We start from the raw sequence: 19954 nt of genomic DNA on the forward strand, positions 1-19954 counted from the left end.
ATATTTAAATATATTAATGTTAATTTTTATTTTTGATTAATAGACTTTGATTAATGTTTTTTTTGTATTATTTTTGCCTCCAAGACTAAAAATTTCTGAATCCATCACTGATTGTTACACGTGACACAAACGTCCACATGTCACTGGTCAACATATTATCATACCATTACACGTGACTAAATCATTAAGTGACACATGTCACTAATAGTTTCACATCATCAAACTATATCATCACATCCTTAATAGAAAATGAGTCAGGGACTAGCATGATACACTTTTGTCAATCCTACAACACTAATCTCAGAGACCATTTTAGAGCTTAACTCCTCAAATCTATGAGATTTAGCCCAACAGTTCAAACTAAACAATGCCAAGAATCTAAGCAAGCTAATCATTGATGATCTCAAAACAAAAGACATCCCTGCAATTGGCACCGAGAATAATAGATGAAAATAAGAGTAACATTGAATATGACACTTTTTAATACAATGAAAACCATAAGACAGAAGAATTGAGATTTCAGAAACTATCTATAGTTACACTTCTTTACCCTTTTAAAGTCTCATCAACTACACTAATCTTGGCAGTGTATTTGGCAAAATTTACCTTCTTAAGGCTTCTTTCCAGCTATATCTTCCAGTGTGAGATTCAGTGTATCAATTGAACCTTTCTTAACTTCTTCTCCTTGCGCAGCAAGGTAGTCCTCTATGCTTCCTGGCTCACCAAACCATCCAAGACGATCTGCAATCAAGTGAAGGTTATTACACCCTCCGCATCTCGCCACCACCACGCCTTTCTCATATGACTCTCGACAAACTGTCTTGACGGATCTTGTTTCGCAGACTTTGCATGTGAAGATCATAGCGAGATCATGCCTCGACGATGCTTTCAAATTTGAGATAGCAGAAAACTTTACTGGAGGGTTCTTATTGATGCTCATCGATGTGGAAACATTATCCAGACTTGAAGTAGACTCTGCGCCGTCAGCTTCGTTGGTTTCGATATCTTCAGGAATGGAATTGGTTGGATCTGTAGTTGTTGAGACCGCTTTATGAAATCCAAATCTGTTTAATATTGAACTGGTAGAAGAATGCCAAGATGCTGCTGCCATTAAACAATATTAACCTATTAATATTGACTCCTCTTCAATCTTGTATACATGCTGGTAAAAGCTTTATGCACACATCAAACATAGCATAAGTAATTAAAGAATCACTCAACTCAAAAAGCTTAATATTTTAGGTGAAAGACCAACAATGAATTTAAAGTTAAAACAAATCAATCTATCCTTTTTGCTCCAAACTCACATTTTGCCTTGCATAATATAGATGACAAAAATAATAACAACTAAGCTGAGTTCAATTATATGGATCAAGCAAGGCCACAGTGCCACCTCATAGATCATATATGTCTTTAAACCATTTATTTATAAACATATTTTAATAATTTCCCTCTTAAATTTTTCGCAAGTCTCTCTCAACCTCTAACTACTGAACTACCCCCATCTAATCCACTCTCCTAATTAGTAATCAGAGCCTCCACGACGTTTCTATGATCATGTTTGTATACCTAAGACAAGATTCTACCATCTTCCTTTGTAATCGGCGACATTCATAGGCAGATATCAACATAACTTTAAACCCATAATTTAAACAAGCCAGTCACCATACTAGAAAATTAGTCACTGAGCTTGAACCATGGAAGGGAGTAATTTGTACATTTCCAATATGCATTTGGTAGCAATGCTCTACAAGTTCATGATTATACCTTATTAAACTGTGTGATTCATTCTAGTTTCAAAGGGGGTGGCTGCTACTTGATCCCCTACAAATCCCTAAACCCTAATAAGAGGCACAAAATTTTCTGGACAATTCCTGTCTTTTTGAACCTTTTCTTATAAGAGACAGAATCCAAAAGCAACCTTGGGAACCAAACAAAGCCACTAGCTAGAAGTTACAATTACTCTTCCATGAAACAATTAATTAATTACGAAACGAAAAAAATAAAGAAAAGTTTTATAAAAGGTTCAGTTCGAACTTCGAACCAAAGAAGATAGCTTGAAGAAACTTATTACTAACGACGACGATAATAACAAACATAATGCAAATTGGGTGGGGGATAGTGAAAGATGAGACTTGCCTTGAAGACTGATGAGGTTTGGAGGATGTTGACGGGATTGAAATGATGAGAAGAATCGGCGCAGAACCATTTTGCTTGCCGCCATGGGAGGACTCACCTGCTTAGCTCGCAACACCATAATGGAGCGTCACCTCCCCAACTTTCCATTCTGTGTTTTTGGGCTTTTTTTTTCTTCCTTTCCAACCTTCTATTTTTGGGCTTCAAATGTTTCATCTTGACCCATTACCTTTTTTGTTATTGTAAAATGTTCCCTTAAGCAAGTCCAAAAACATAAAAGATGAGAATACCCAAAAAAAAAAGTAAAAAATAAAAGAGGTAATGACCAATTCGGTACCCGAAAGATTCAAACGCTGACATTTTGGTACCCAACTATTGATATTGACAAAAAGGTACCTGAATGATTTAAAATTTTGCCAAGCGTGTCCAAGAGCTTGCCGGAACATATCTCCGGTGAGTACGATGCTTACGTGGTGGCCCGTTTTTGCTGACAAGGTTAGTGTTATGTTAGATGGAATTTCTAATTTTAATTATTCTTATCCTACTTGGAAAATAAACTAAACCTAAGTTGAACATTAGTTTTGCCCCAAATTAATTTTGCCCTAAAATCCAATTTTGCTCTCCTCGCTCTCTCGTAGAGCACGATCCCAATATGGAAGATGCAAGCAGCTAGGGCTCGTGGAAAAGGTGGAATCGTGAGAAAGCACTCATCCATAGCCTTCGACGTTGATGGTGGTTCTGGAGTTGGTAGTAAAATCTACGATGGGTGTTGCTTTTGTCCCCTTCCGGTGGTTCCGTTGAAGTCGAAGACAAGTAGCAACCCTGATAGATGGTTTCTACGTTGCCCTCTGTGGAAGGTAAGGTTAAAATGTTGATGTTACGTGAGGAAATGATGCATTCTTCCTGGGTTTATTTTCTCCACTTTTCAGATTTACTTTCTGATCTTCTCTGATTCATGAAATTTTTGTGCCATGCTAGAACACACAAAGACGTTGTGGGTATTTTCAATGGTTGGATGAAATTGAAGAGCAATGTGTGGAAGGAGAAGTTTCTTCGGAGAATAGCAACATGGTGGGCATAGCAGACCCAAAAAAGAAAAGCAGAATCAACCAGAAGGGTAGTGATGGACGGGAAAGGGATAGGATGATGATGGTGCTTCCTATGGTTAATGACATGAAGGAGAAACTGAAGATGGTTGAGTTCTTGTTGATTGTTATCTGTGTATTGCTTGGGTTAAATCTGTATTTGAGTCTGCTGTGTATAGCTAAGTATGGTCAAATTTAAGATTTTAGGAATGAAATTTTGTTTATTTGTAATGTTCTCCTAATTGTAATTGAGATGAATTAATGGATGCACTCTTATTTGTCTTCTGTGACTGAGTTATTGCTTTTGAATTGTGAGCAAGCCATATATAAGATAGGTTAGCCATTGATTAAAAAATGGCATAAACAGAAGCTGTATAAAAACACCTGTCTCATAGCATGAAAACATAATCTCATAGCATGAAAACATAATCCATAAGTATCCAGAGTAACATATCTCAGACCCAAAATAACAAAAGTTTTGCCCCAAAAAACCTATCATGGCATAATGATAGTAATGTTGATAACAAAATGGAACTAAAAACTAAACATGCCATAATGGCATTTAGTTGCATAGTATCTACATCAAGTCCAACATGGAACTAAAAACAAAATGAAAACCCAAGAAAGAAAGCTATCACTTCTTGATGCTTGCTGAAGGCTTTTTCTTCTTCAAGGATGGGGTGGGCATGAAGCCTGTGAACCTGCTCTGTGTGGCTGGGCTTGCTGCTGCCATGGTTTCCCTAGTCACAGTTGGTGGCCTAGAGGATGCTGAATATTGGGCTTGCAGAGTAGGCCTACCCAAAGGACCTTGTGACATTGACCCAGGCCCAGTACTTGATCTTGCAGCATTGGTTGGTGTGGCTGGGATCTGACAATTAGACCCAGCATCATGGCTGGCAACCCTAGTTTGAGGTGCTGTTGGGGTTGGGGGTCTTCTTCTTCGAATGGTCCTGCCCCTGCCTCTTGTTACTGGTATTGGTGGTGTTGGCTCTAATGGCCTTGCTGCCACTGGAGGTGCTGGTCCTGAGCTGGTTGCTGGTGTAGTGGCTGCATTAGGGGGTGCAGCAGTTGTTGTGGTAGACAAATCAGCCTCAGTGTTCTGTATGAGTTGGGTGATTAGTTCCAGGTGCAACATTTTGAAAAGAACAAGGTCTGAATTAAAATACAAAAGTTTACCTCATCAGGTTGACTCTGTGGGTAGTTTTGAGTGAGGTTTTCCTCATCTGCAACATGTGCAGCATGTGCAGCCTCCATGGTCTCCTCCCAATTAGCTTCTTGCTCTCTAGCTTCATCCTCATCAATTCCTTCCTCTTGAGCTGCTGCTCCATTTGATCTCTCAGGGCAAGTCCTACTATTATGTCCAACCTTGCAGCCAGGCAATAAATAAATTAAATCAGTATCCAAACAGTTTATATATCATTGAATAATATTATGTAAGTAGATAGTAGATAATAAATTTGTTTCACTTACTCTCTTGCAGGTTTGACATGTTATTTGGCCATATCTTCTCTTGGCATGGTATTGGCTCCCAGAGTCTTGCTCGCTGCTGTCCTTCTTCCTTTTCTTGGAAGGTCTGCCAATAGGCCTCTTGTATGGAGGAGGCAGACAAGGCAACCCTTCATGGTGCTCCCAATACTCTTGGCTTGGTATGCTGTTAATGTGAAACTGGTAAGTCCTGTTGTATGCCTCGATGGTGAGCTTGTGATGGACATAGTCTTCAGGCTTCTCATTCTTCCTCTGGATTGCTGCAATACCATGACAGCATGGTAGTCCAGTCAGCTGCCATTTTCTGCAGGAACATGTCCTCTCTCTTGTGTTCACCCTGACTCTATGTTGCCACTTTCTGACTTCAAATTCGTTATGTTCATCATCACCACACCACTGTGCCTCCCAGTAGTTAGCTTGTTTTTTTTCCTTCTCTAATCTACTCACTTGTATTGGGGCTATAAGTCCAGTGTAAGCCATCAGTGCGTCCTTGTGAGTTGCCATCGTCTTCATGATATAGAATCTGAGCTCCTCAAGCATTGTCAGTATGCTTTTCCCCCGCAGACCCACAATGGTTGAATTAAACGATTCACAGTTGTTGCTAGTCAAGCTATCAACCTTTGGCCATTCAGAAAACTTGCTTCTTGACCACTGTTCTTGCTCAAATTTATCCAAATACTCCCATGCCTGTTTATTGATCCTTTTCACATTAGCCATTGCATCCTTGAATTCTTGATCAGTAGTTGCTTTTGCACATTGCCAGAATGCTCCCTTAAGCTCCTTATCCTTCCATCGTTTGTTCAGATTTCTCCACATATGCATACAACAAAATCTGTGCTTCACACCTGGCATCACATCCTGTAATGCTGGTATCAATCCCTGCATTCATGGGTAAATTCAGCAGTTAACATTAATACACTTAAGTTACTCAAGTAGGAATATAAGAACTATAATGATTGGATACACTGCATATTACCTTTTGCTGGTCGGACATGAACACCCAGCCATTCTCATTATAGTCCCCTATGTCAGTATGTAACTCCTCGAGAAAGAATCTCCAATTTTCCCGAGTTTCTGCATCGACAACACCATATGCAATTGGAAATAGCTGGTTATTCGCGTCCTGACCTACTGCTGTTAGTAACTGCCCTCCAAAGTACCCTTTCAGAAACGTCCCATCTAACACTATGAAGGGTCTGCACCCTGCTTTAAATCCCTGCTTGCAAGCAGCCAAACATACATACAAGTTCCTAAATCTAGGCAACCCTTCCTGCTGTGGAGTTGTCCCCATGTTGGCTCTTGACCCAGGATTAGCCTTGATGATCTCATTCAGATAGTCTCTAAGTCTCAGGTATTGATCCTTTTCCGTTCCTTCAATAACATCTTTGGCCTTATCCATAGCCCTGTACATCATCCTCTCATTAACTGAGATGTCATACTCCACCTTAAACCACTCCTGTGCCTCCCTTTGTAACATGTTAGGATGGATTCTGAGTTTAGGCACAAGCTCTTCAGCAACCCAGGCACAACTCACTGACTTACTCTTGTTGCTTCTCGGACAAGTATGCTCATCCACAAATGTTTTAATCTGAAACGAGGCTGGATAGTTGGTCCTAGAACAGTAACACAACCAAGGGCAGTCGGGGTCATAGCAAATCACCCTGCACCTCTTCTTCTCATTCCTAAGATAGAAAACCTGTCTTCCAATCTGTATGTTGTACTTTTGAACCGCTGCTTTAAAGTGTTCCATGGTCTCAAACTCCATGTTCAACTCCAGAGTAATTTTCCCAAAGGGTGTGTTCGGGTTATGTTGAGGAAAAACAGGTTCATCTTCATCATCAGATCCAGGAGGGCTATACAGTTCATCAGATTCGTATTGGTACATCTCAGGTCCCATCTCTTCATCTGCTCTGTTTGGGTTAGGCACCTCTACCCTTGGTGCTTCATCATCCTTTCCAGATACAATCCTCTGCCCAGATGGTTGACGCCTAGGATGATTTCTCCTAGAATTTGTCCTATCCTTTCTTTGTGTTTCTGTATCTGTTAATACATCAGGTGATACTTGTCAACCATCATGCAATATTTATCAAAAAATATTGTAACAAAACAGAAATAATATGTTTACCTGCTGCATTTTCTGTAGCTGTTTCCTCTGCCCTCAAGTCATCCACCACTGGTTCTTCAAGGTTAACACCTTCATTGGCAACATGTGCATCATAATCATTGGATTCATAAAACCAATACTTATCCAAAAATGATATAACAAAAAAGAAATAATATTTTTACCTCCTGCATTCTGAGTAGCTGCTTCCTCTGCCCTCATCTCATCCACCAATGGTTCTTCATTGTTAGCACCGTCATTGGCAACATGTGCATCATCATCATTCCTCTCATGTGTTTGTTCATTTATTGTTTCAGCTTCTAGAGGATCACCCTCAGGCTGTTCAGATTCAGCAGCTCTCCTTTCTTGTGATAAACCAATGGGTGGTGGTCTTGGATGCCTCTTTCTCACCCTCTTAACAACTTTTTCTGGAGCTGCAGGTTGCTCAGTCTCTTTATCCCCATTCCTGTGATTCACATCTTCATTCATAACACCACCCTCTCCGGCCTCCGACTCGTTAACATCAACACCCTTCTCAGTCACAACTTCATTCAAAGTCTTCTTCACAACAACTGTTAAAGCCTTACTCAACTGATTAACCTCGCCAGTTTTCTCACTCACAACTTCAGTTTCCCTCTCATCACCGGGTGGATTGACCTCAACCACACTCTCACTGCTACCAGAAGACACCACATCGTCATCAATGATTTCAGGGTTGGCATCAATAGGGTGATCAAAGTAGAGATGGACAGTGTTGTCGTTTTTAATTGCACTCTCACACATCCTCATCACTTCAGCATCTGTCCTTAGTACTCTAAGACCCTGACCTAATTCGAAACCAGGTTCTAGCCAATACGCCTCATTATATCCAGGGTAACCCAGGTCTAAAAACAACCCCTCAACAAAAAATAAATTACATGTCTCCACATTCACCCTGTGTATCTCAGTGACTAAACCCCCTTCGTATATCACATTCCCATCTCTAACCTTTTTCAAGCAACCCATGTGATGATACACAAACGTAACTAAACGATCCATCTAAGAAATAGTAGAGAGAAGATACAATGAATAAACAAGATGTCACCAGCAAACGCAAAATACCAGAACTTAAACAAAGAACATGAAGCAGAACGTACCTCTTCGTAGGGTTGCTCCTTGCAAACAATGGTGATCCCACGATGCCACTTGAGAACCGTTACCCTTGAATCGATAATGCCTCTCGCCTTGTATCCTTCTTCTTCGCGCCAAGCTTCGAGACCAACGTCTCTCCCTCTCTATGTGACCTTTGATTTTCACTAGTGACACACTATGACACTAACCACAGTAACTCAGTAACTAGTAACTTGGTATATGCTAATTGGGTTTTAGGGCAAAATTAATTTGGGGCAAAACTAATGTTCAACTTAGGTTTAGTTTATTTTCCAAGTAGGATAAGAATAATTAAAATTAGAAATTCCATCTAATATAACACTAACCTTGTCAGCAAAAACGGGCCACCACGTAAGCATCGTACTCACCGGAGATATGTTCCGGCAAGCTCTTGGACACGCTTGGCAAAATTTTAAATCATTCAGGTACCTTTTTGTCAATATCAATAGTTGGGTACCAAAATGTCAGCGTTTGAATCTTTCGGGTACCGAATTGGTCATTACCTCAAAATAAAAATATCAAATGTATTAATTTTTTTTTATATATATAATTTTTTTAAAAAATAAAAAGAGAGAAAATAAATTCTATAGATTACCGGAATACCAACGCAATTCAATTTACTTTTAAGAGTAGGAATATGGTACCTGTACACTAAAATTAGTCACTAAAGTTAGTCATTAGTATAAAATATATACTAGAATATAAATACAACAACAACAACAACAAAGCCTTGTCCCACTAAGTGGGGTCGGCTACATGAATCAAACGACACTATTGTGCTCTGTTATGTATCATGTCTACAGAGAGACCGTTTACATGTAGATCTCGTTTGACCACCTCATGGATGGTCTTCTTAGGTCTTCCTCTGCCTTTCGCCCTTTGTCCATCTTCCATCTCATCCACCCTCCTGACTGGATGTTCTATCGGTCTTCTTCCCACATGTCCAAACCACCTGAGACGCGATTCAACCATCTTTTCCACAATGGGTGCTACTCCAACTCTCTCCCTTATATCTTCATTCCTTATTTTATCCAATCGCGTATGACCACTCATCCATCTCAACATCTTCATCTCTGCCACACTCAACTTATGTTCGTGCTCCCCTTTAGCCGCCCAACACTCCGTACCATACAGCATAGCCGGTCTTATAGCGGTGCGATAGAATTTACCTTTAAGTTTTAAAGGCACTTTTTTGTCGCATATAAAACCAGATGCACTCCGCCATTTTGACCAACCTGCTTGGATCCTATGATTTACATCCTATTCAATCTCTCCATTATCCTGTATGATGCACCCAAGATACTTAAAACTTTTAACTTTTCGCAGGATGTTTTCTCCAATCTTCACCTCTATATTGGAGTTTTCCCTTCTCAGACTGAACTTACATTCCATATATTCCGTCTTGCTACGGTTTATGCGCAGACCATACACTTCTAGAGCTTCTCTCCATAACTCCAACTTCTTATTTAGGTCTTCCCTTGACTCTCCCATAAGGATGATATCATCGGCAAAAAGCATGCACCATGGCACAGGCTCTTGGATGTGCTCTGTGAGTACTTCCAAGACTAATGTGAAAAGGTATGGACTTAAGGATGATCCCTGGTGTAATCCTATACCAATAGGGAATTCCTCTGTCACACCACCTTGAGTCTTCACACTAGTTGTGACCCCATCATACATGTCTTTAATTGCCCGAATATATGCGATCCTTACTCTCCTCTTTTCTAAAACCTTCCATAAGACCTCCCTTGGTACCCTATCATACGCTTTTTCCAAATCAATAAACACCATGTGTAGATCCCTTTTATTACTACGATACCTCTCCATCATCCTTCTTAATAGGTATATCGCTTCAGTGGTAGATCTGCCTGGCATAAATCCAAATTGGTTCTCTGTTACTTGTGTCTCTTTTCTCAACCTCCGTTCTATCACCCTTTCCCATAACTTCATAGTATGACTCATAAGCTTAATCCCTCTATAGTTTCCGCAACTTTGTATATCCCCCTTATTCTTGTAGATAGGTACCAAGGTGCTCTTTCTCCACTCATCAGGCATCTTCTTTGACCTTAAAATCTCATTAAAAAGCTTGGTTAACCAGTTGATGCCTTTTCCTCCAAGACCCTTCCAAACCTCAATCGGGATATTATCAGGTCCTACTGCCCTGCCATTTTTCATCTGCTTTAGAGCCTCTTTTACCTCGAAGTCTCAAATCTTTCGATAGTAGTTAAAGTTTTGATCTTCTTCCCTTGTGCATAATCGACCAAGGCTCGGAAGAGTCTTCTGTCCCTCATTAAATAACTCGTAGAAGTAGCTCTTCCACCTTTCATTAATCTTCTCCTCTTGAGCCAACACCTCTCCATCCTTATCCTTTATGCACTTAACCTGATCCAAATCTCTCGTTCTTCTTTCCCGACTCTTTGCGATTCTATATATACCTTTTTCTCCTTCTTTCGTGCCCAAAGACTGGTAGAGACCCTCATATGCTCTTGTTCTTGCTTCACTTGCAGCCACTTTTGTCTCTTTCTTAGCCGCCTTATATTTTTCCCAGTTATCTGCATTGCGGCATAAAAACCACTCTTTAAAGCATTCCCTTTTTATCTTTATCTTTTCTTGTATACTCGCATTCCACCACCAGGACTCCTTGTCTCTTGGTCCTATTCCTTTAGATTCACCAAAACTTTCTTTTGCTGTTCTTCTAATAACTTCTGTCATCTCCCTCCACATCTCTTCCGCGCTTCCATTCCCATTCCACTTTGCCTCTTCTCCTACCCGTCTTAGGAAGCTTCTTTGTTCCTCCCCTTTCATCCGCCACCACCTCGTCCTTGGGTTCTTCGTATGATGTCTTTTCCTCAATTTTTGCTCAACGCGAAAATCCATGATGAGCACCCTATGTTGTGTTGTCAAACTCTCTCCCGGGATAATTTTACAGTTAATGCAAAATTTTCGGTCGACTCTCCTCAACAAGAAGAAGTCGATTTGAGAGCTTGTCATGCCACTCTTATAGGTTATAAGATGTTCGTCTCTCTTTTTAAAACATGTATTTGCGATGAGAAGATCAAAAGTTGAGGAAAAGTCCAAAATAGTTTTACCCTCGGCATTGATCACCCCGAAACCATGGCCTCCGTGAATACTCCCATATCCAGTCACTTCTCTCCCAACATGGCCATTTAAATCTCCTCCTAAGAAAATCTTATCTCCCAAAGGTATGCCTTGAACCAAACTCTCTAGATCCTCCCAAAACCTTATCTTGTGTTGTTCGTCCGAACCCACTTGCGGTGCATAGGCGCTAATCACATGGAAAGCACCTCCCTCCACCACAAGTTTGATAGAGATGATCCGATCTCCCACCCTCTTGACATTCACTACGTCTTTCTTCCACTGCTTATCCACAATTATTCCAACCCCATTCCTATTCTTCACCTTTCCTGTATACCAAAGTTTGAAACCAGAAGTATCCAACTCCCTAGCCTTTGCACCAACCCATTTCGTTTCTTGTAGACACATAATGTTAATCTTCCTCCTTGTCATGGTGTCCACCACCTCCATGGACTTTCCTGTTAGAGTGCCTATGTTCCATGTCCCAAATCTCAACCTTCTGTCGCTTCGACCTTTACCTTTTCCTTTGTGAACTAGCTTATTTACCCTCGTCCGTTCACGAAAACGCGAGAACCCTTGCTCATTTAACACTACATTCGGGCACCGATGCAGCGGCTCTTGCTTCGACACCGTACTCGAGCCATACGGCGCGTTGCTTCCGGACAACGACCTAGCTTTAGTGCAATAATGTCTTTGATTCATGTCATGGGGGTTCGGCTATATTTTTATGTTGGTTGCCGAAGACCTAACACAACCCTCCTCCTTTATCCGGGCTTGGGACCTGCTATGTACCGCAAGTGTAACATAGGCGAAGTTACTAGAATATAAATACACATTAAAAATAAAATAAATTACATATGTATTTATACACAAATATATTAATGATTAATTTTAATAGCTAATTTTAGTATACGAATAATATTTTTGATAAAAGTAATAAGTATTTTTAAAAAAAATAAAAAATCAATTATGTTATGTATATACTAAAAATTAGCTAATAAATTAGTGACTTATATAAAATATATATTAAAAATAAATTAAAAAAAATATAGATTTATGTATAAATACATAATAAATAATTTAATATCTGATTTTTTATTTTGTGCACTTAATATTTTGTTAAATAATAAGAGGAAAATGTCTAAGTCAGACAATAAAATTTAATGTAATTCTAAGATAATTCTCCAAAGTTTTTAATTCCTCCGGTCTTAACTTTACGGATAAAGTTTGCTAAGAAGTTCAACCCATCTTTGTTAAATTAATCCCCTTGAGTAAAAAAGAAAGAATGGATAGTATTTTGAATTATAAGTGTCCTCTGTTTCATTTGTTGAAAAATAAATCTTTACTTTCAAGTTGAAGAAAGTATGGTAAAGACTTTTTTAACCTCCTTTTTAATGTAATGCATTATGCTTATGCATGCCATTGAGTGGGAGCGAAGACACAGTTTTCATTAGCATAGTCAAACTCATGATAGATATTTGTGTGATCAGTGGTCAGTTGGTCACAACTGATAATAACTTGACCTAAAATCCTTTGACAATTTTTATACGGAAGATCGCATTAACTCAAAGTGTTGTTCAAATAAATAATATATTTTTCTAACAAAGCGGTTTCAAAATAGAGACCTTTAATCTCGAATTGTCAAACCGCTGTTATATTTGGCTTGAGGCAGGTTTGTGCGAGCTTAATTATTTGTCGGCTTGTTTGTGTTTTAAAATTTAAATTACTAGTTTTGTTTTATCTTTTAGCATTTCTTGACTTTTCATACTTTGTATTATTTCATCTCATATATATGAACAGTGAATCTAGAACTACCCATTTAAAGGGGGGCTTCCAATTAATAATGTCATTAGTGAAAATAATTATTGAATAAATATCTAAATTAATTTTTAAAGAATTTTATATCAGATAATTTAGATCTTGATGATGAATTTAGAAAACTTGAAATTGTTGTGATGAATAAATATTATTAAAAAATATTAATTAAAAAAATTGTTAATTTAATATTTGTTTCCAATTATTTGGTTAATGGGTTTGTTAGTGTGTAGAAAAAATAAAATGAATTTATTTGTTGGGTTAAAAAGCAATATAAGTCCAAATGTGATGAAAATGTGATCAGTCTTTGTGCAAAATATTTCAAACTATGTGGCTGAATTATTTAAGTGGATAGGAAAAGATAATTGGGTCAAGATATTTGTAAACAGCCCAAAACAAATTTCTTCCTAGACCAACAAAGGTTGGTCCGAAATTGAAAAAAGAGAGAAAGACTACATACAAGCCACAGTTGCCCACTTTCTTATGATGGTGGAATTCAAATGCTAATTAAATTGAATGCATTTATTGGTTACTGAAACTCAAATTTCAATTTGATTAATTGCTGACATTGGTAATTGAAACTCACATTTCAATTTAATTTAATTTTACATTGAATACCTTGTCTCTTCTCTCTCTTCTCTCTTTTGCTTTTCGATTGTCACTTCAAATAAGTAAGAGCAAGTTATTAGAGAAATAAACAGTGAGACTAACGGAAGAAGAAAAGGCTAGGATGAAGAAAGTCAATGAAGAAGGAAGATCTGAAGCATGGTGTGGTTAGATCTTTGCCATTGAAGGCAAGATTTTTAAGAGGAGCTTCAAGATCTTCCATACCAAAAATAAGAAAGATTCATATCGGTCAGAGAAGAAGATCATAGTGGGTAAAGCTCATCTCCATTTTTGTTATTCTAAGATAGAAGGTAGCTACTGGAGCTACATAGAGGAAGAAGCAAATATGAAAAGGAAGGAACTGTCAAGGATCAGAGATTCATCAAGGGTCAGAGTTCTTTCTTGGAGCCAAAGTCAAGATCAAGCGCTCAGATTGAAGAAGCTTGATGAGAAGGGATGAGAGAGGTATATGCATATTGATTTTCGGTTTTTTCTCTCTCTTCTCTTTGTCCGAACCGAAGCTGCTTGTTTGTTGGAGAAGATGTTGGTGGTTTGGTTGAACCGGTTTCAATCTTGGAAGCTTTTCCTTCTATAAAAAGGGTGAACGGTCAAGGGTTGCAGTAAGGAGAGAAAGCACAAAATTCTCATAGCTACCCTAAGCTAACAGAGTTCTTCTCCTTCAATGAGTTTCATTTTGTTTTCTTTTCTTTAGTTTTGTCTGTCTGAGTCTCATGGTAAAAGGCAAATAGAGTGAGATTTGTAAGAAAAAGCCAATGAGAGGAAAAAGGCAGTGAGCAAAATTAAAGAAAAAGCCATAGATGTCTAAGAGTTCCTTTGTACATCTGTATGTTGTGTTTCATGATCCTGTGGGGATTCCCTTACAAGTTGGGTTAGCACTTTGTAGTTGAAAGCTTGGTAAGTGTCCAAGTCAAGTTCAGATCAGATTTGGGGATAGAATTTGGATTTGTCCCAAATAGGAATGGGTAGTTCCTAGGGAAGAATTGGTGTATGTAATCTGATGATTATAGTGAAATTCCGTTACAGTTGTTATGGAGACAGGATGTAGACTGCATTGCACTTAGCAGCTGAACCAGGATACTTTTGGGAGTGATTCTCTCTTTCTCTTCTACTCCTATTCTGTTTCTGTTGCGAAGGAGACAAAAATGAAAAATATCTCCTAACTAGAAAATGTCTCTTGACTTGTTATGAGACAAAAAATAGAAATATCTCCTGAAGTTATTTTAAAAGGCAAAAATTAATATTTAACAAAAAGGGACTAAGATTTAACCCCTCTTTTTTTAGCCATTGATTACCATCAGACCTCAACAAATTAATCTTTCTATTATTTTGAAATAGGAGTGTGGGATTAATTTATCTTAGAGTATAATTTTTAGGAATTTAACTGTCTTGTTTATAATAAAATTGGTTAAAAAATTATTTGTTTAATATATATATATTAAAATTTAATTGAGAATGACGAAAGAATTAATGTGTAGGACAAGAATAAATTTTTAAAGACGTTTAGAAAATAAAAATTTATTAAAAACTAAAATATTAGATATAAATTTTTTTAATTTCGGAGGCCAATTTAGGTGTTTCCCCATGATTATTTGATGATGCACTTGCATTTGCATTTGCATTCATCGAGGGTTTAAAACTAAAAAGGATACGCAGCTGATATTTATGTCAATTGTATATATAATGAAGTGTTTATCTAAGATGAACTTAAAACTTGGGAAATGAATAGACTCGATGTAATATTAATCTGATATTTTATGCACAACAATACTTCCAAAATATGATAATGAAGATTGAACTATTGAAGACCATAATGACTTGATTCAGCAAATTAAAGTATAATCTCTTTTATGAATCAGTTGATTATATATATATAAAAGGTCCCTTTTTAAGTTTTTTCCAATTTTAACTCGATCTATACTCTTTTTTGTTTTTTGGTTGAAACAACAGTTATATACAGCTCAAAAAATAAAGATTAATTACAGATTAAATGGACATAAAAATTTTTTGTTTATCTTATGCTAATAATTTCTCGCTGAGACAGATTATCCAAAAATAGGTCCCTGACCTTTTGTCCCGTAGACATTTTTGTCCCTGACCATTGAAAAATACTTTTAAGTCCCTGACCTTCACAAAATTTGGACGGATCAGTCCCTCCGTCCAAATGCCTCCGTCAGGGACTGATCTGTCCAAATGCCTCCGTGAGGGACTGATCCGTCCAAGTTTTGTGAAGGTCAGGGACTTAAAAGTATTTTTCAATGGTCAGGGACGAAAATGTCCACAGAGTAAAAGGTCATGGATCTATTTGTCCTTTTTTCTAAAAGTTTAAATTTAAATATAAATTTTTTTGAATTAAGCAATCAACACATTTATTATCTTTTATATATATATATATATATATATATATATATATATATATATATATATATACAAAAAATATCCCAAAGACTTTTTTTTTCAATAGTTGATATTTCTAAGCAAGGTATTAGGGTATTTACTAAAATCTTTCTTACCATTAATAAAAAAAAATGGCAACTTGAAAGTCACATTCTACCACTAATTTTCTTATCCCCAAAGCCCACGACAGGTCTAGTCCTTTCAAAATGCCCCATAGCTCGGTCTTGTAAGTTGAACAGCGCCCAATCAAGAAAGAGAAACCGCTGATCCACTTTCCGTCGCTGCTTTTAAGGAGACCATCACAACCCCCTTTTATCGTCATTCCTTCCATGGCACCGTCTATGTTCAATGCAACCCATTGAGCTTGAGTACGATTCTATTTGATTTGCATGGTTTCTTTGTGGCTTTCAAAAGGTAAAATCTTCTTTCTGTTGAATGCTTTCTAAATTTCTTCTACCCTCTTTCAAATTTTCCTACTTACATATAGGGGTCTTCAATAACCATTCTCATTGATTTCTCTATTGCACCAGTTTCACATGTTCTAGCTACTGACAATAAAGACATTTTTTCAATCCATGCCTGGTGAGTTCCCAAGTTGATTGTTGAGGTTGAGAGAAACTCAATCCTTCAAATTGATTTCGAAGAATGCTTGCACTACCTCTGGTTTTATCAGGTTCATCCATATCCTTGAAACAATCGGGCAGTTTCTGAAGGCATGCATTATGTCCTCAGTCTGAGTTCTGTAGTTATGATAGGTATCCTCTCCTCCAAAAAATGTGCTTTTCTCTGGTTAGTTAACAATCTATCATGTAATAGTCTCCAAACTAAAATTTTTGCCTTCTGAGATCCTTCCCATCTCCAAACTTTGGTCCAGTAGTTTTGTTGAGGCTTTGTCCATTTTCCTAGTGCTTTGTATGTGACTCCAATGAAAAAATCTCCATCTTCCTTGTGCTTTCATACCTTAGTGTCCTCATTCTGTTCAGGGAATGTTGGTGGGGAAGCTATAATCTTTGTCACCACATCTTCCGGTAAATACTCTGTAAGTTTATTAATATCTCATTCTCCTCTGTTGTTAGTCCATTCCCAAACAGATGATTCAGTATCTGAAATATTTTGTGTTGCAACTTCAAGCAGGTTATTGGTTTCTTCCACCTAGGGGTCTTGCCAGAAATTCGTAGAGTATCCATAAAGGTGAGTTCATACTTCTGGATCTTAGTTGAGTGATTTGTCTACTTCCACTGTAATATTTGTGTCTTATAACCTCTGTCAATAAAGAGTTTATTTCTGTATTGAGTTGCCAGATGATCTTCATAAGGAAGGCGTCATTCATAACATTGAGTTTTCTCAGGCCCAATCCCCCTTCATGTTTGGGAGTGCAAAGAGTTTTCTATCCTATAGCATGTAGTCTCCTTTGATTTTCAATGTCTCCCTATATATAGCCTCTTTGTAGTTTCTCAATCTCATAGCAATGCTTTTAGGCACTCTTCCATTTCCCATATCAAAATTCATCGTCGGACTAATGGTCGATTGAGCTAACGTGATCCTTCCCGCAAGGGATAGCAACTTACTTTTTCACCCTTTTCAGCTTTCTTTGGACTCTTTCAATAACGGTCTTGAAATTATCTTTGTCTTTTCTGTTGTTGTTTATCATGGCCCTAAGATACCTCCCCAGAGTATTACTTTCCTTGAAATCAATTCTGCTAGTGTTATCTTGTTTGGTTTGAGGTGTTGTGTTTTTGGAGAACATTATAGTGGATTTAACTTTATTGACTTTTATCCCTACCACTGTGTGGAAGTTATCCAATACTTCTTTAATTTTAGTGATCTAACTAGTAAAAGCTTTCACGAATAGAAGGAGATCCTCCACGAACATAAGGTGAGAAATTTTTGGGCCATTTTCCCCCACCTTGATAGGGTTCCAGTTTCCAACATCCACTTCTTCTTCAATGTGCTGGGATAGATAATCCATAGAGAGATATGGGGTTTCCCTACCTCACACCCCTACTAGGTGTGAAATCTTTGGTTTTGCTTCCATTCCATAAAATATTGTAGCTGACCGAATTGACCCCTCCCATGATCATGTTGATGAACTGGGTAGTTTGAAATCGATTAGCCTTTGCTTGATAAAACTCTAATTAATTATTTCATATGCCTTTTCAAAGTCGATCTTGATGGCCATGAATCCTCTCCTCCCTTTTATGCTTTTCATAGTTTGCATAAGCTCTTTCGCAATAAGGATATTATCCTGAATGTTTCTGCCAGGTATGAAGTTTGATTAGTATAGGGAAATTCTTTCATTAAGAAGGGGTTTTAGTCTCTTCACCAAAATCTTATACAAGATTTTATATCTCACATTGCAAAGGGCTATGGGCCTAAATTAAGCAACAAATTTCAGGTTCTGAATTTTGAAGATCAAAGTTAAAAGAGTAGTGTTGGATTCTTTGATGAGATCCGGGTTATTCCAGTAATCCTTGATGTGGTCACACGTCTTCCTGCTCAAGAGGTCCCCGTTGTTTTTGTAAAAAGCAAATAGACAGCCATCCTCTCCTGGTGCTTTGTGAGAGCTTATGTTGTAAAGGACTTTTTTAATCTTCTCGTCCATAAGGGTTGTTTCCAGTGCCCTGCAACTAGATAAATCTAGAACAGGATAAGGATTTGTCAAAGTGTGTGAAGGAACTCTCATTACTTCTTCTTTATAGAGATTGAGAAAGTAGTCTACTATGTGGTTTTTTAATTGCTGCTCCTTTTCTATCCAATTGCCTTCCTAGTTTCTTAGTTTCAGAATTTTGTTTTTTCTCCTTCTGATGATAGTTTTTGTATGGTAGTGTAAAACTCGCGAGATTAATAAGTAATTAGCCAATAAATTGATTATTATTTAAAAAAATTAGAAAATGAAATTTTATAGTTTAAAGAAGTAGAAATAATTAATATATAAATTTTAACACTAATTTTAAAGATTTTTGGCCCAAAATTGAGCCGTTGGGCCAAACCGTTGGATCGAGCCCCAAATTGGGCCCAAGGCCCAATCCATTCACCATTATTTAACTTAGCTCCAGCCATTCCTCCCCCAAAATACAAAGAACATGCTGAACAAAGGGAAAAAGGGAGAAACAAGAAAGCAAAACCCTTGTCAAATTTCAATTCACCATATCTTCCAATTCGAAGCTCCGATTGACGAGACGTCAGTGACTACGCATTCGTTTCGGAATTCTCTACAAAATTCCATTGAACAATTTGGTAAGAAATTTGAGATTTTGTGCCCAGTTTTTACCTATTCAATTTCGAACATTTTGGGGTTTTGGTATTGAAGAATTGAATGATTTTGATGATTTAGGTGAACTCTAGTAATGATTAATCACTGGGTATCATCCATTTTAGCTGTGGGTAAGGTAAGAACTATTAGACCTTTTTGAATCATGAAATTTTGGTAACCCTAGGTTGATTTTGGTAAATTGTGTGATGTTAGATTATATTGTATGTGTTGAGATCACATTGGTGGATGTTGGATGATTGATTTGAGCTTTGGAAGCTGAGATTCTTTTTGGTGAGAAGTTGGAGCTTTAAAACTTGTAGAGCAGAGGAATTCTGAAGTGTCTGAGTATTAGGGAAGAATCGGCCAAGGTATGGTTTTGGTTTCTCGTAGATAACGTATAATGTAACGAAAAACTTAGGCTAGTTGATCGTAGGATAAGTTGAACTATGTGAACATGTTGAGGTTTAGCAATTTGGTGGATATGTTGAGTTTAATTATGTAAATATGTGATAATTGATGATTGTGGTGATTAATGAGGATTGATGAATGATTATGAGTTGTGCTATGATTTATTGATAAATTGAGTTGTTGTTGGCTATTAATTGTTGGGTTGAAATGTTGTAAAAGGGGTGGAGTGGATGTGAAATGGCTTTGAGTGTATTTGGTGTTGTTTGAAGTGTGAAACCTTGGTTTAAGATTGTGGCTTTGGTAAAATAGAGGTTTGGAGCTTTTTGGTAAAAACTTTATTTTTGACCAAACTTTGGTGAGCCATAACTCGACTTCGAGACCCTCAAACTTTATCAAACTTATTTT

General features: G+C 37.6%; 2 protein-coding genes and 1 long non-coding RNA gene across 4 annotated transcripts; 1 reads left to right on the top strand and 2 right to left on the bottom strand.

The window, feature by feature from the left end:
- Positions 1 to 215: 215 nt before the first annotated feature.
- Positions 216 to 2328, bottom strand: LOC112777674 (uncharacterized). Of its 2 annotated transcripts, none has more exons than XM_025822071.2 (2): positions 2140 to 2328; positions 216 to 1101 (listed from the first exon to the last, which is right to left on the bottom strand). In XM_025822071.2, the coding sequence occupies exons 1-2, from the start codon at positions 2255 to 2257 to the stop codon at positions 611 to 613; spliced, it is 609 nt and encodes a 202-aa protein (XP_025677856.1). In that variant the 5' UTR covers positions 2258 to 2328; the 3' UTR covers positions 216 to 610. The 2 variants fall into 2 exon arrangements, with proteins under 2 accessions (XP_025677856.1, XP_025677855.1); XM_025822070.3 differs by having other exon boundaries at positions 216 to 1104; positions 2140 to 2300.
- Positions 2329 to 4637: 2309 nt separating this feature from the next.
- Positions 4638 to 7960, bottom strand: LOC112778965 (uncharacterized). The gene is made up of 5 exons (XM_025823226.2): positions 7944 to 7960; positions 6993 to 7845; positions 6832 to 6900; positions 5683 to 6746; positions 4638 to 5585 (listed from the first exon to the last, which is right to left on the bottom strand). Exons 2-5 carry the CDS (start codon positions 7843 to 7845, stop codon positions 4638 to 4640), a joined length of 2934 nt encoding a protein of 977 aa, XP_025679011.2. The 5' UTR covers positions 7944 to 7960.
- An 11027-nt stretch (positions 7961 to 18987) lies between these two features.
- Positions 18988 to 19493, top strand: LOC140181975 (uncharacterized). Its single transcript, XR_011877700.1, has 3 exons — positions 18988 to 19125; positions 19223 to 19277; positions 19355 to 19493. It is a non-coding gene; the product is annotated as an uncharacterized lncRNA (long non-coding RNA).
- Positions 19494 to 19954: the final 461 nt, after the last annotated feature.

This window comes from Arachis hypogaea, chromosome 19 (genome assembly GCF_003086295.3).
Source record: "Arachis hypogaea cultivar Tifrunner chromosome 19, arahy.Tifrunner.gnm2.J5K5, whole genome shotgun sequence".
In the NCBI taxonomy this organism is placed as follows: domain Eukaryota; kingdom Viridiplantae; phylum Streptophyta; class Magnoliopsida; order Fabales; family Fabaceae; genus Arachis; species Arachis hypogaea.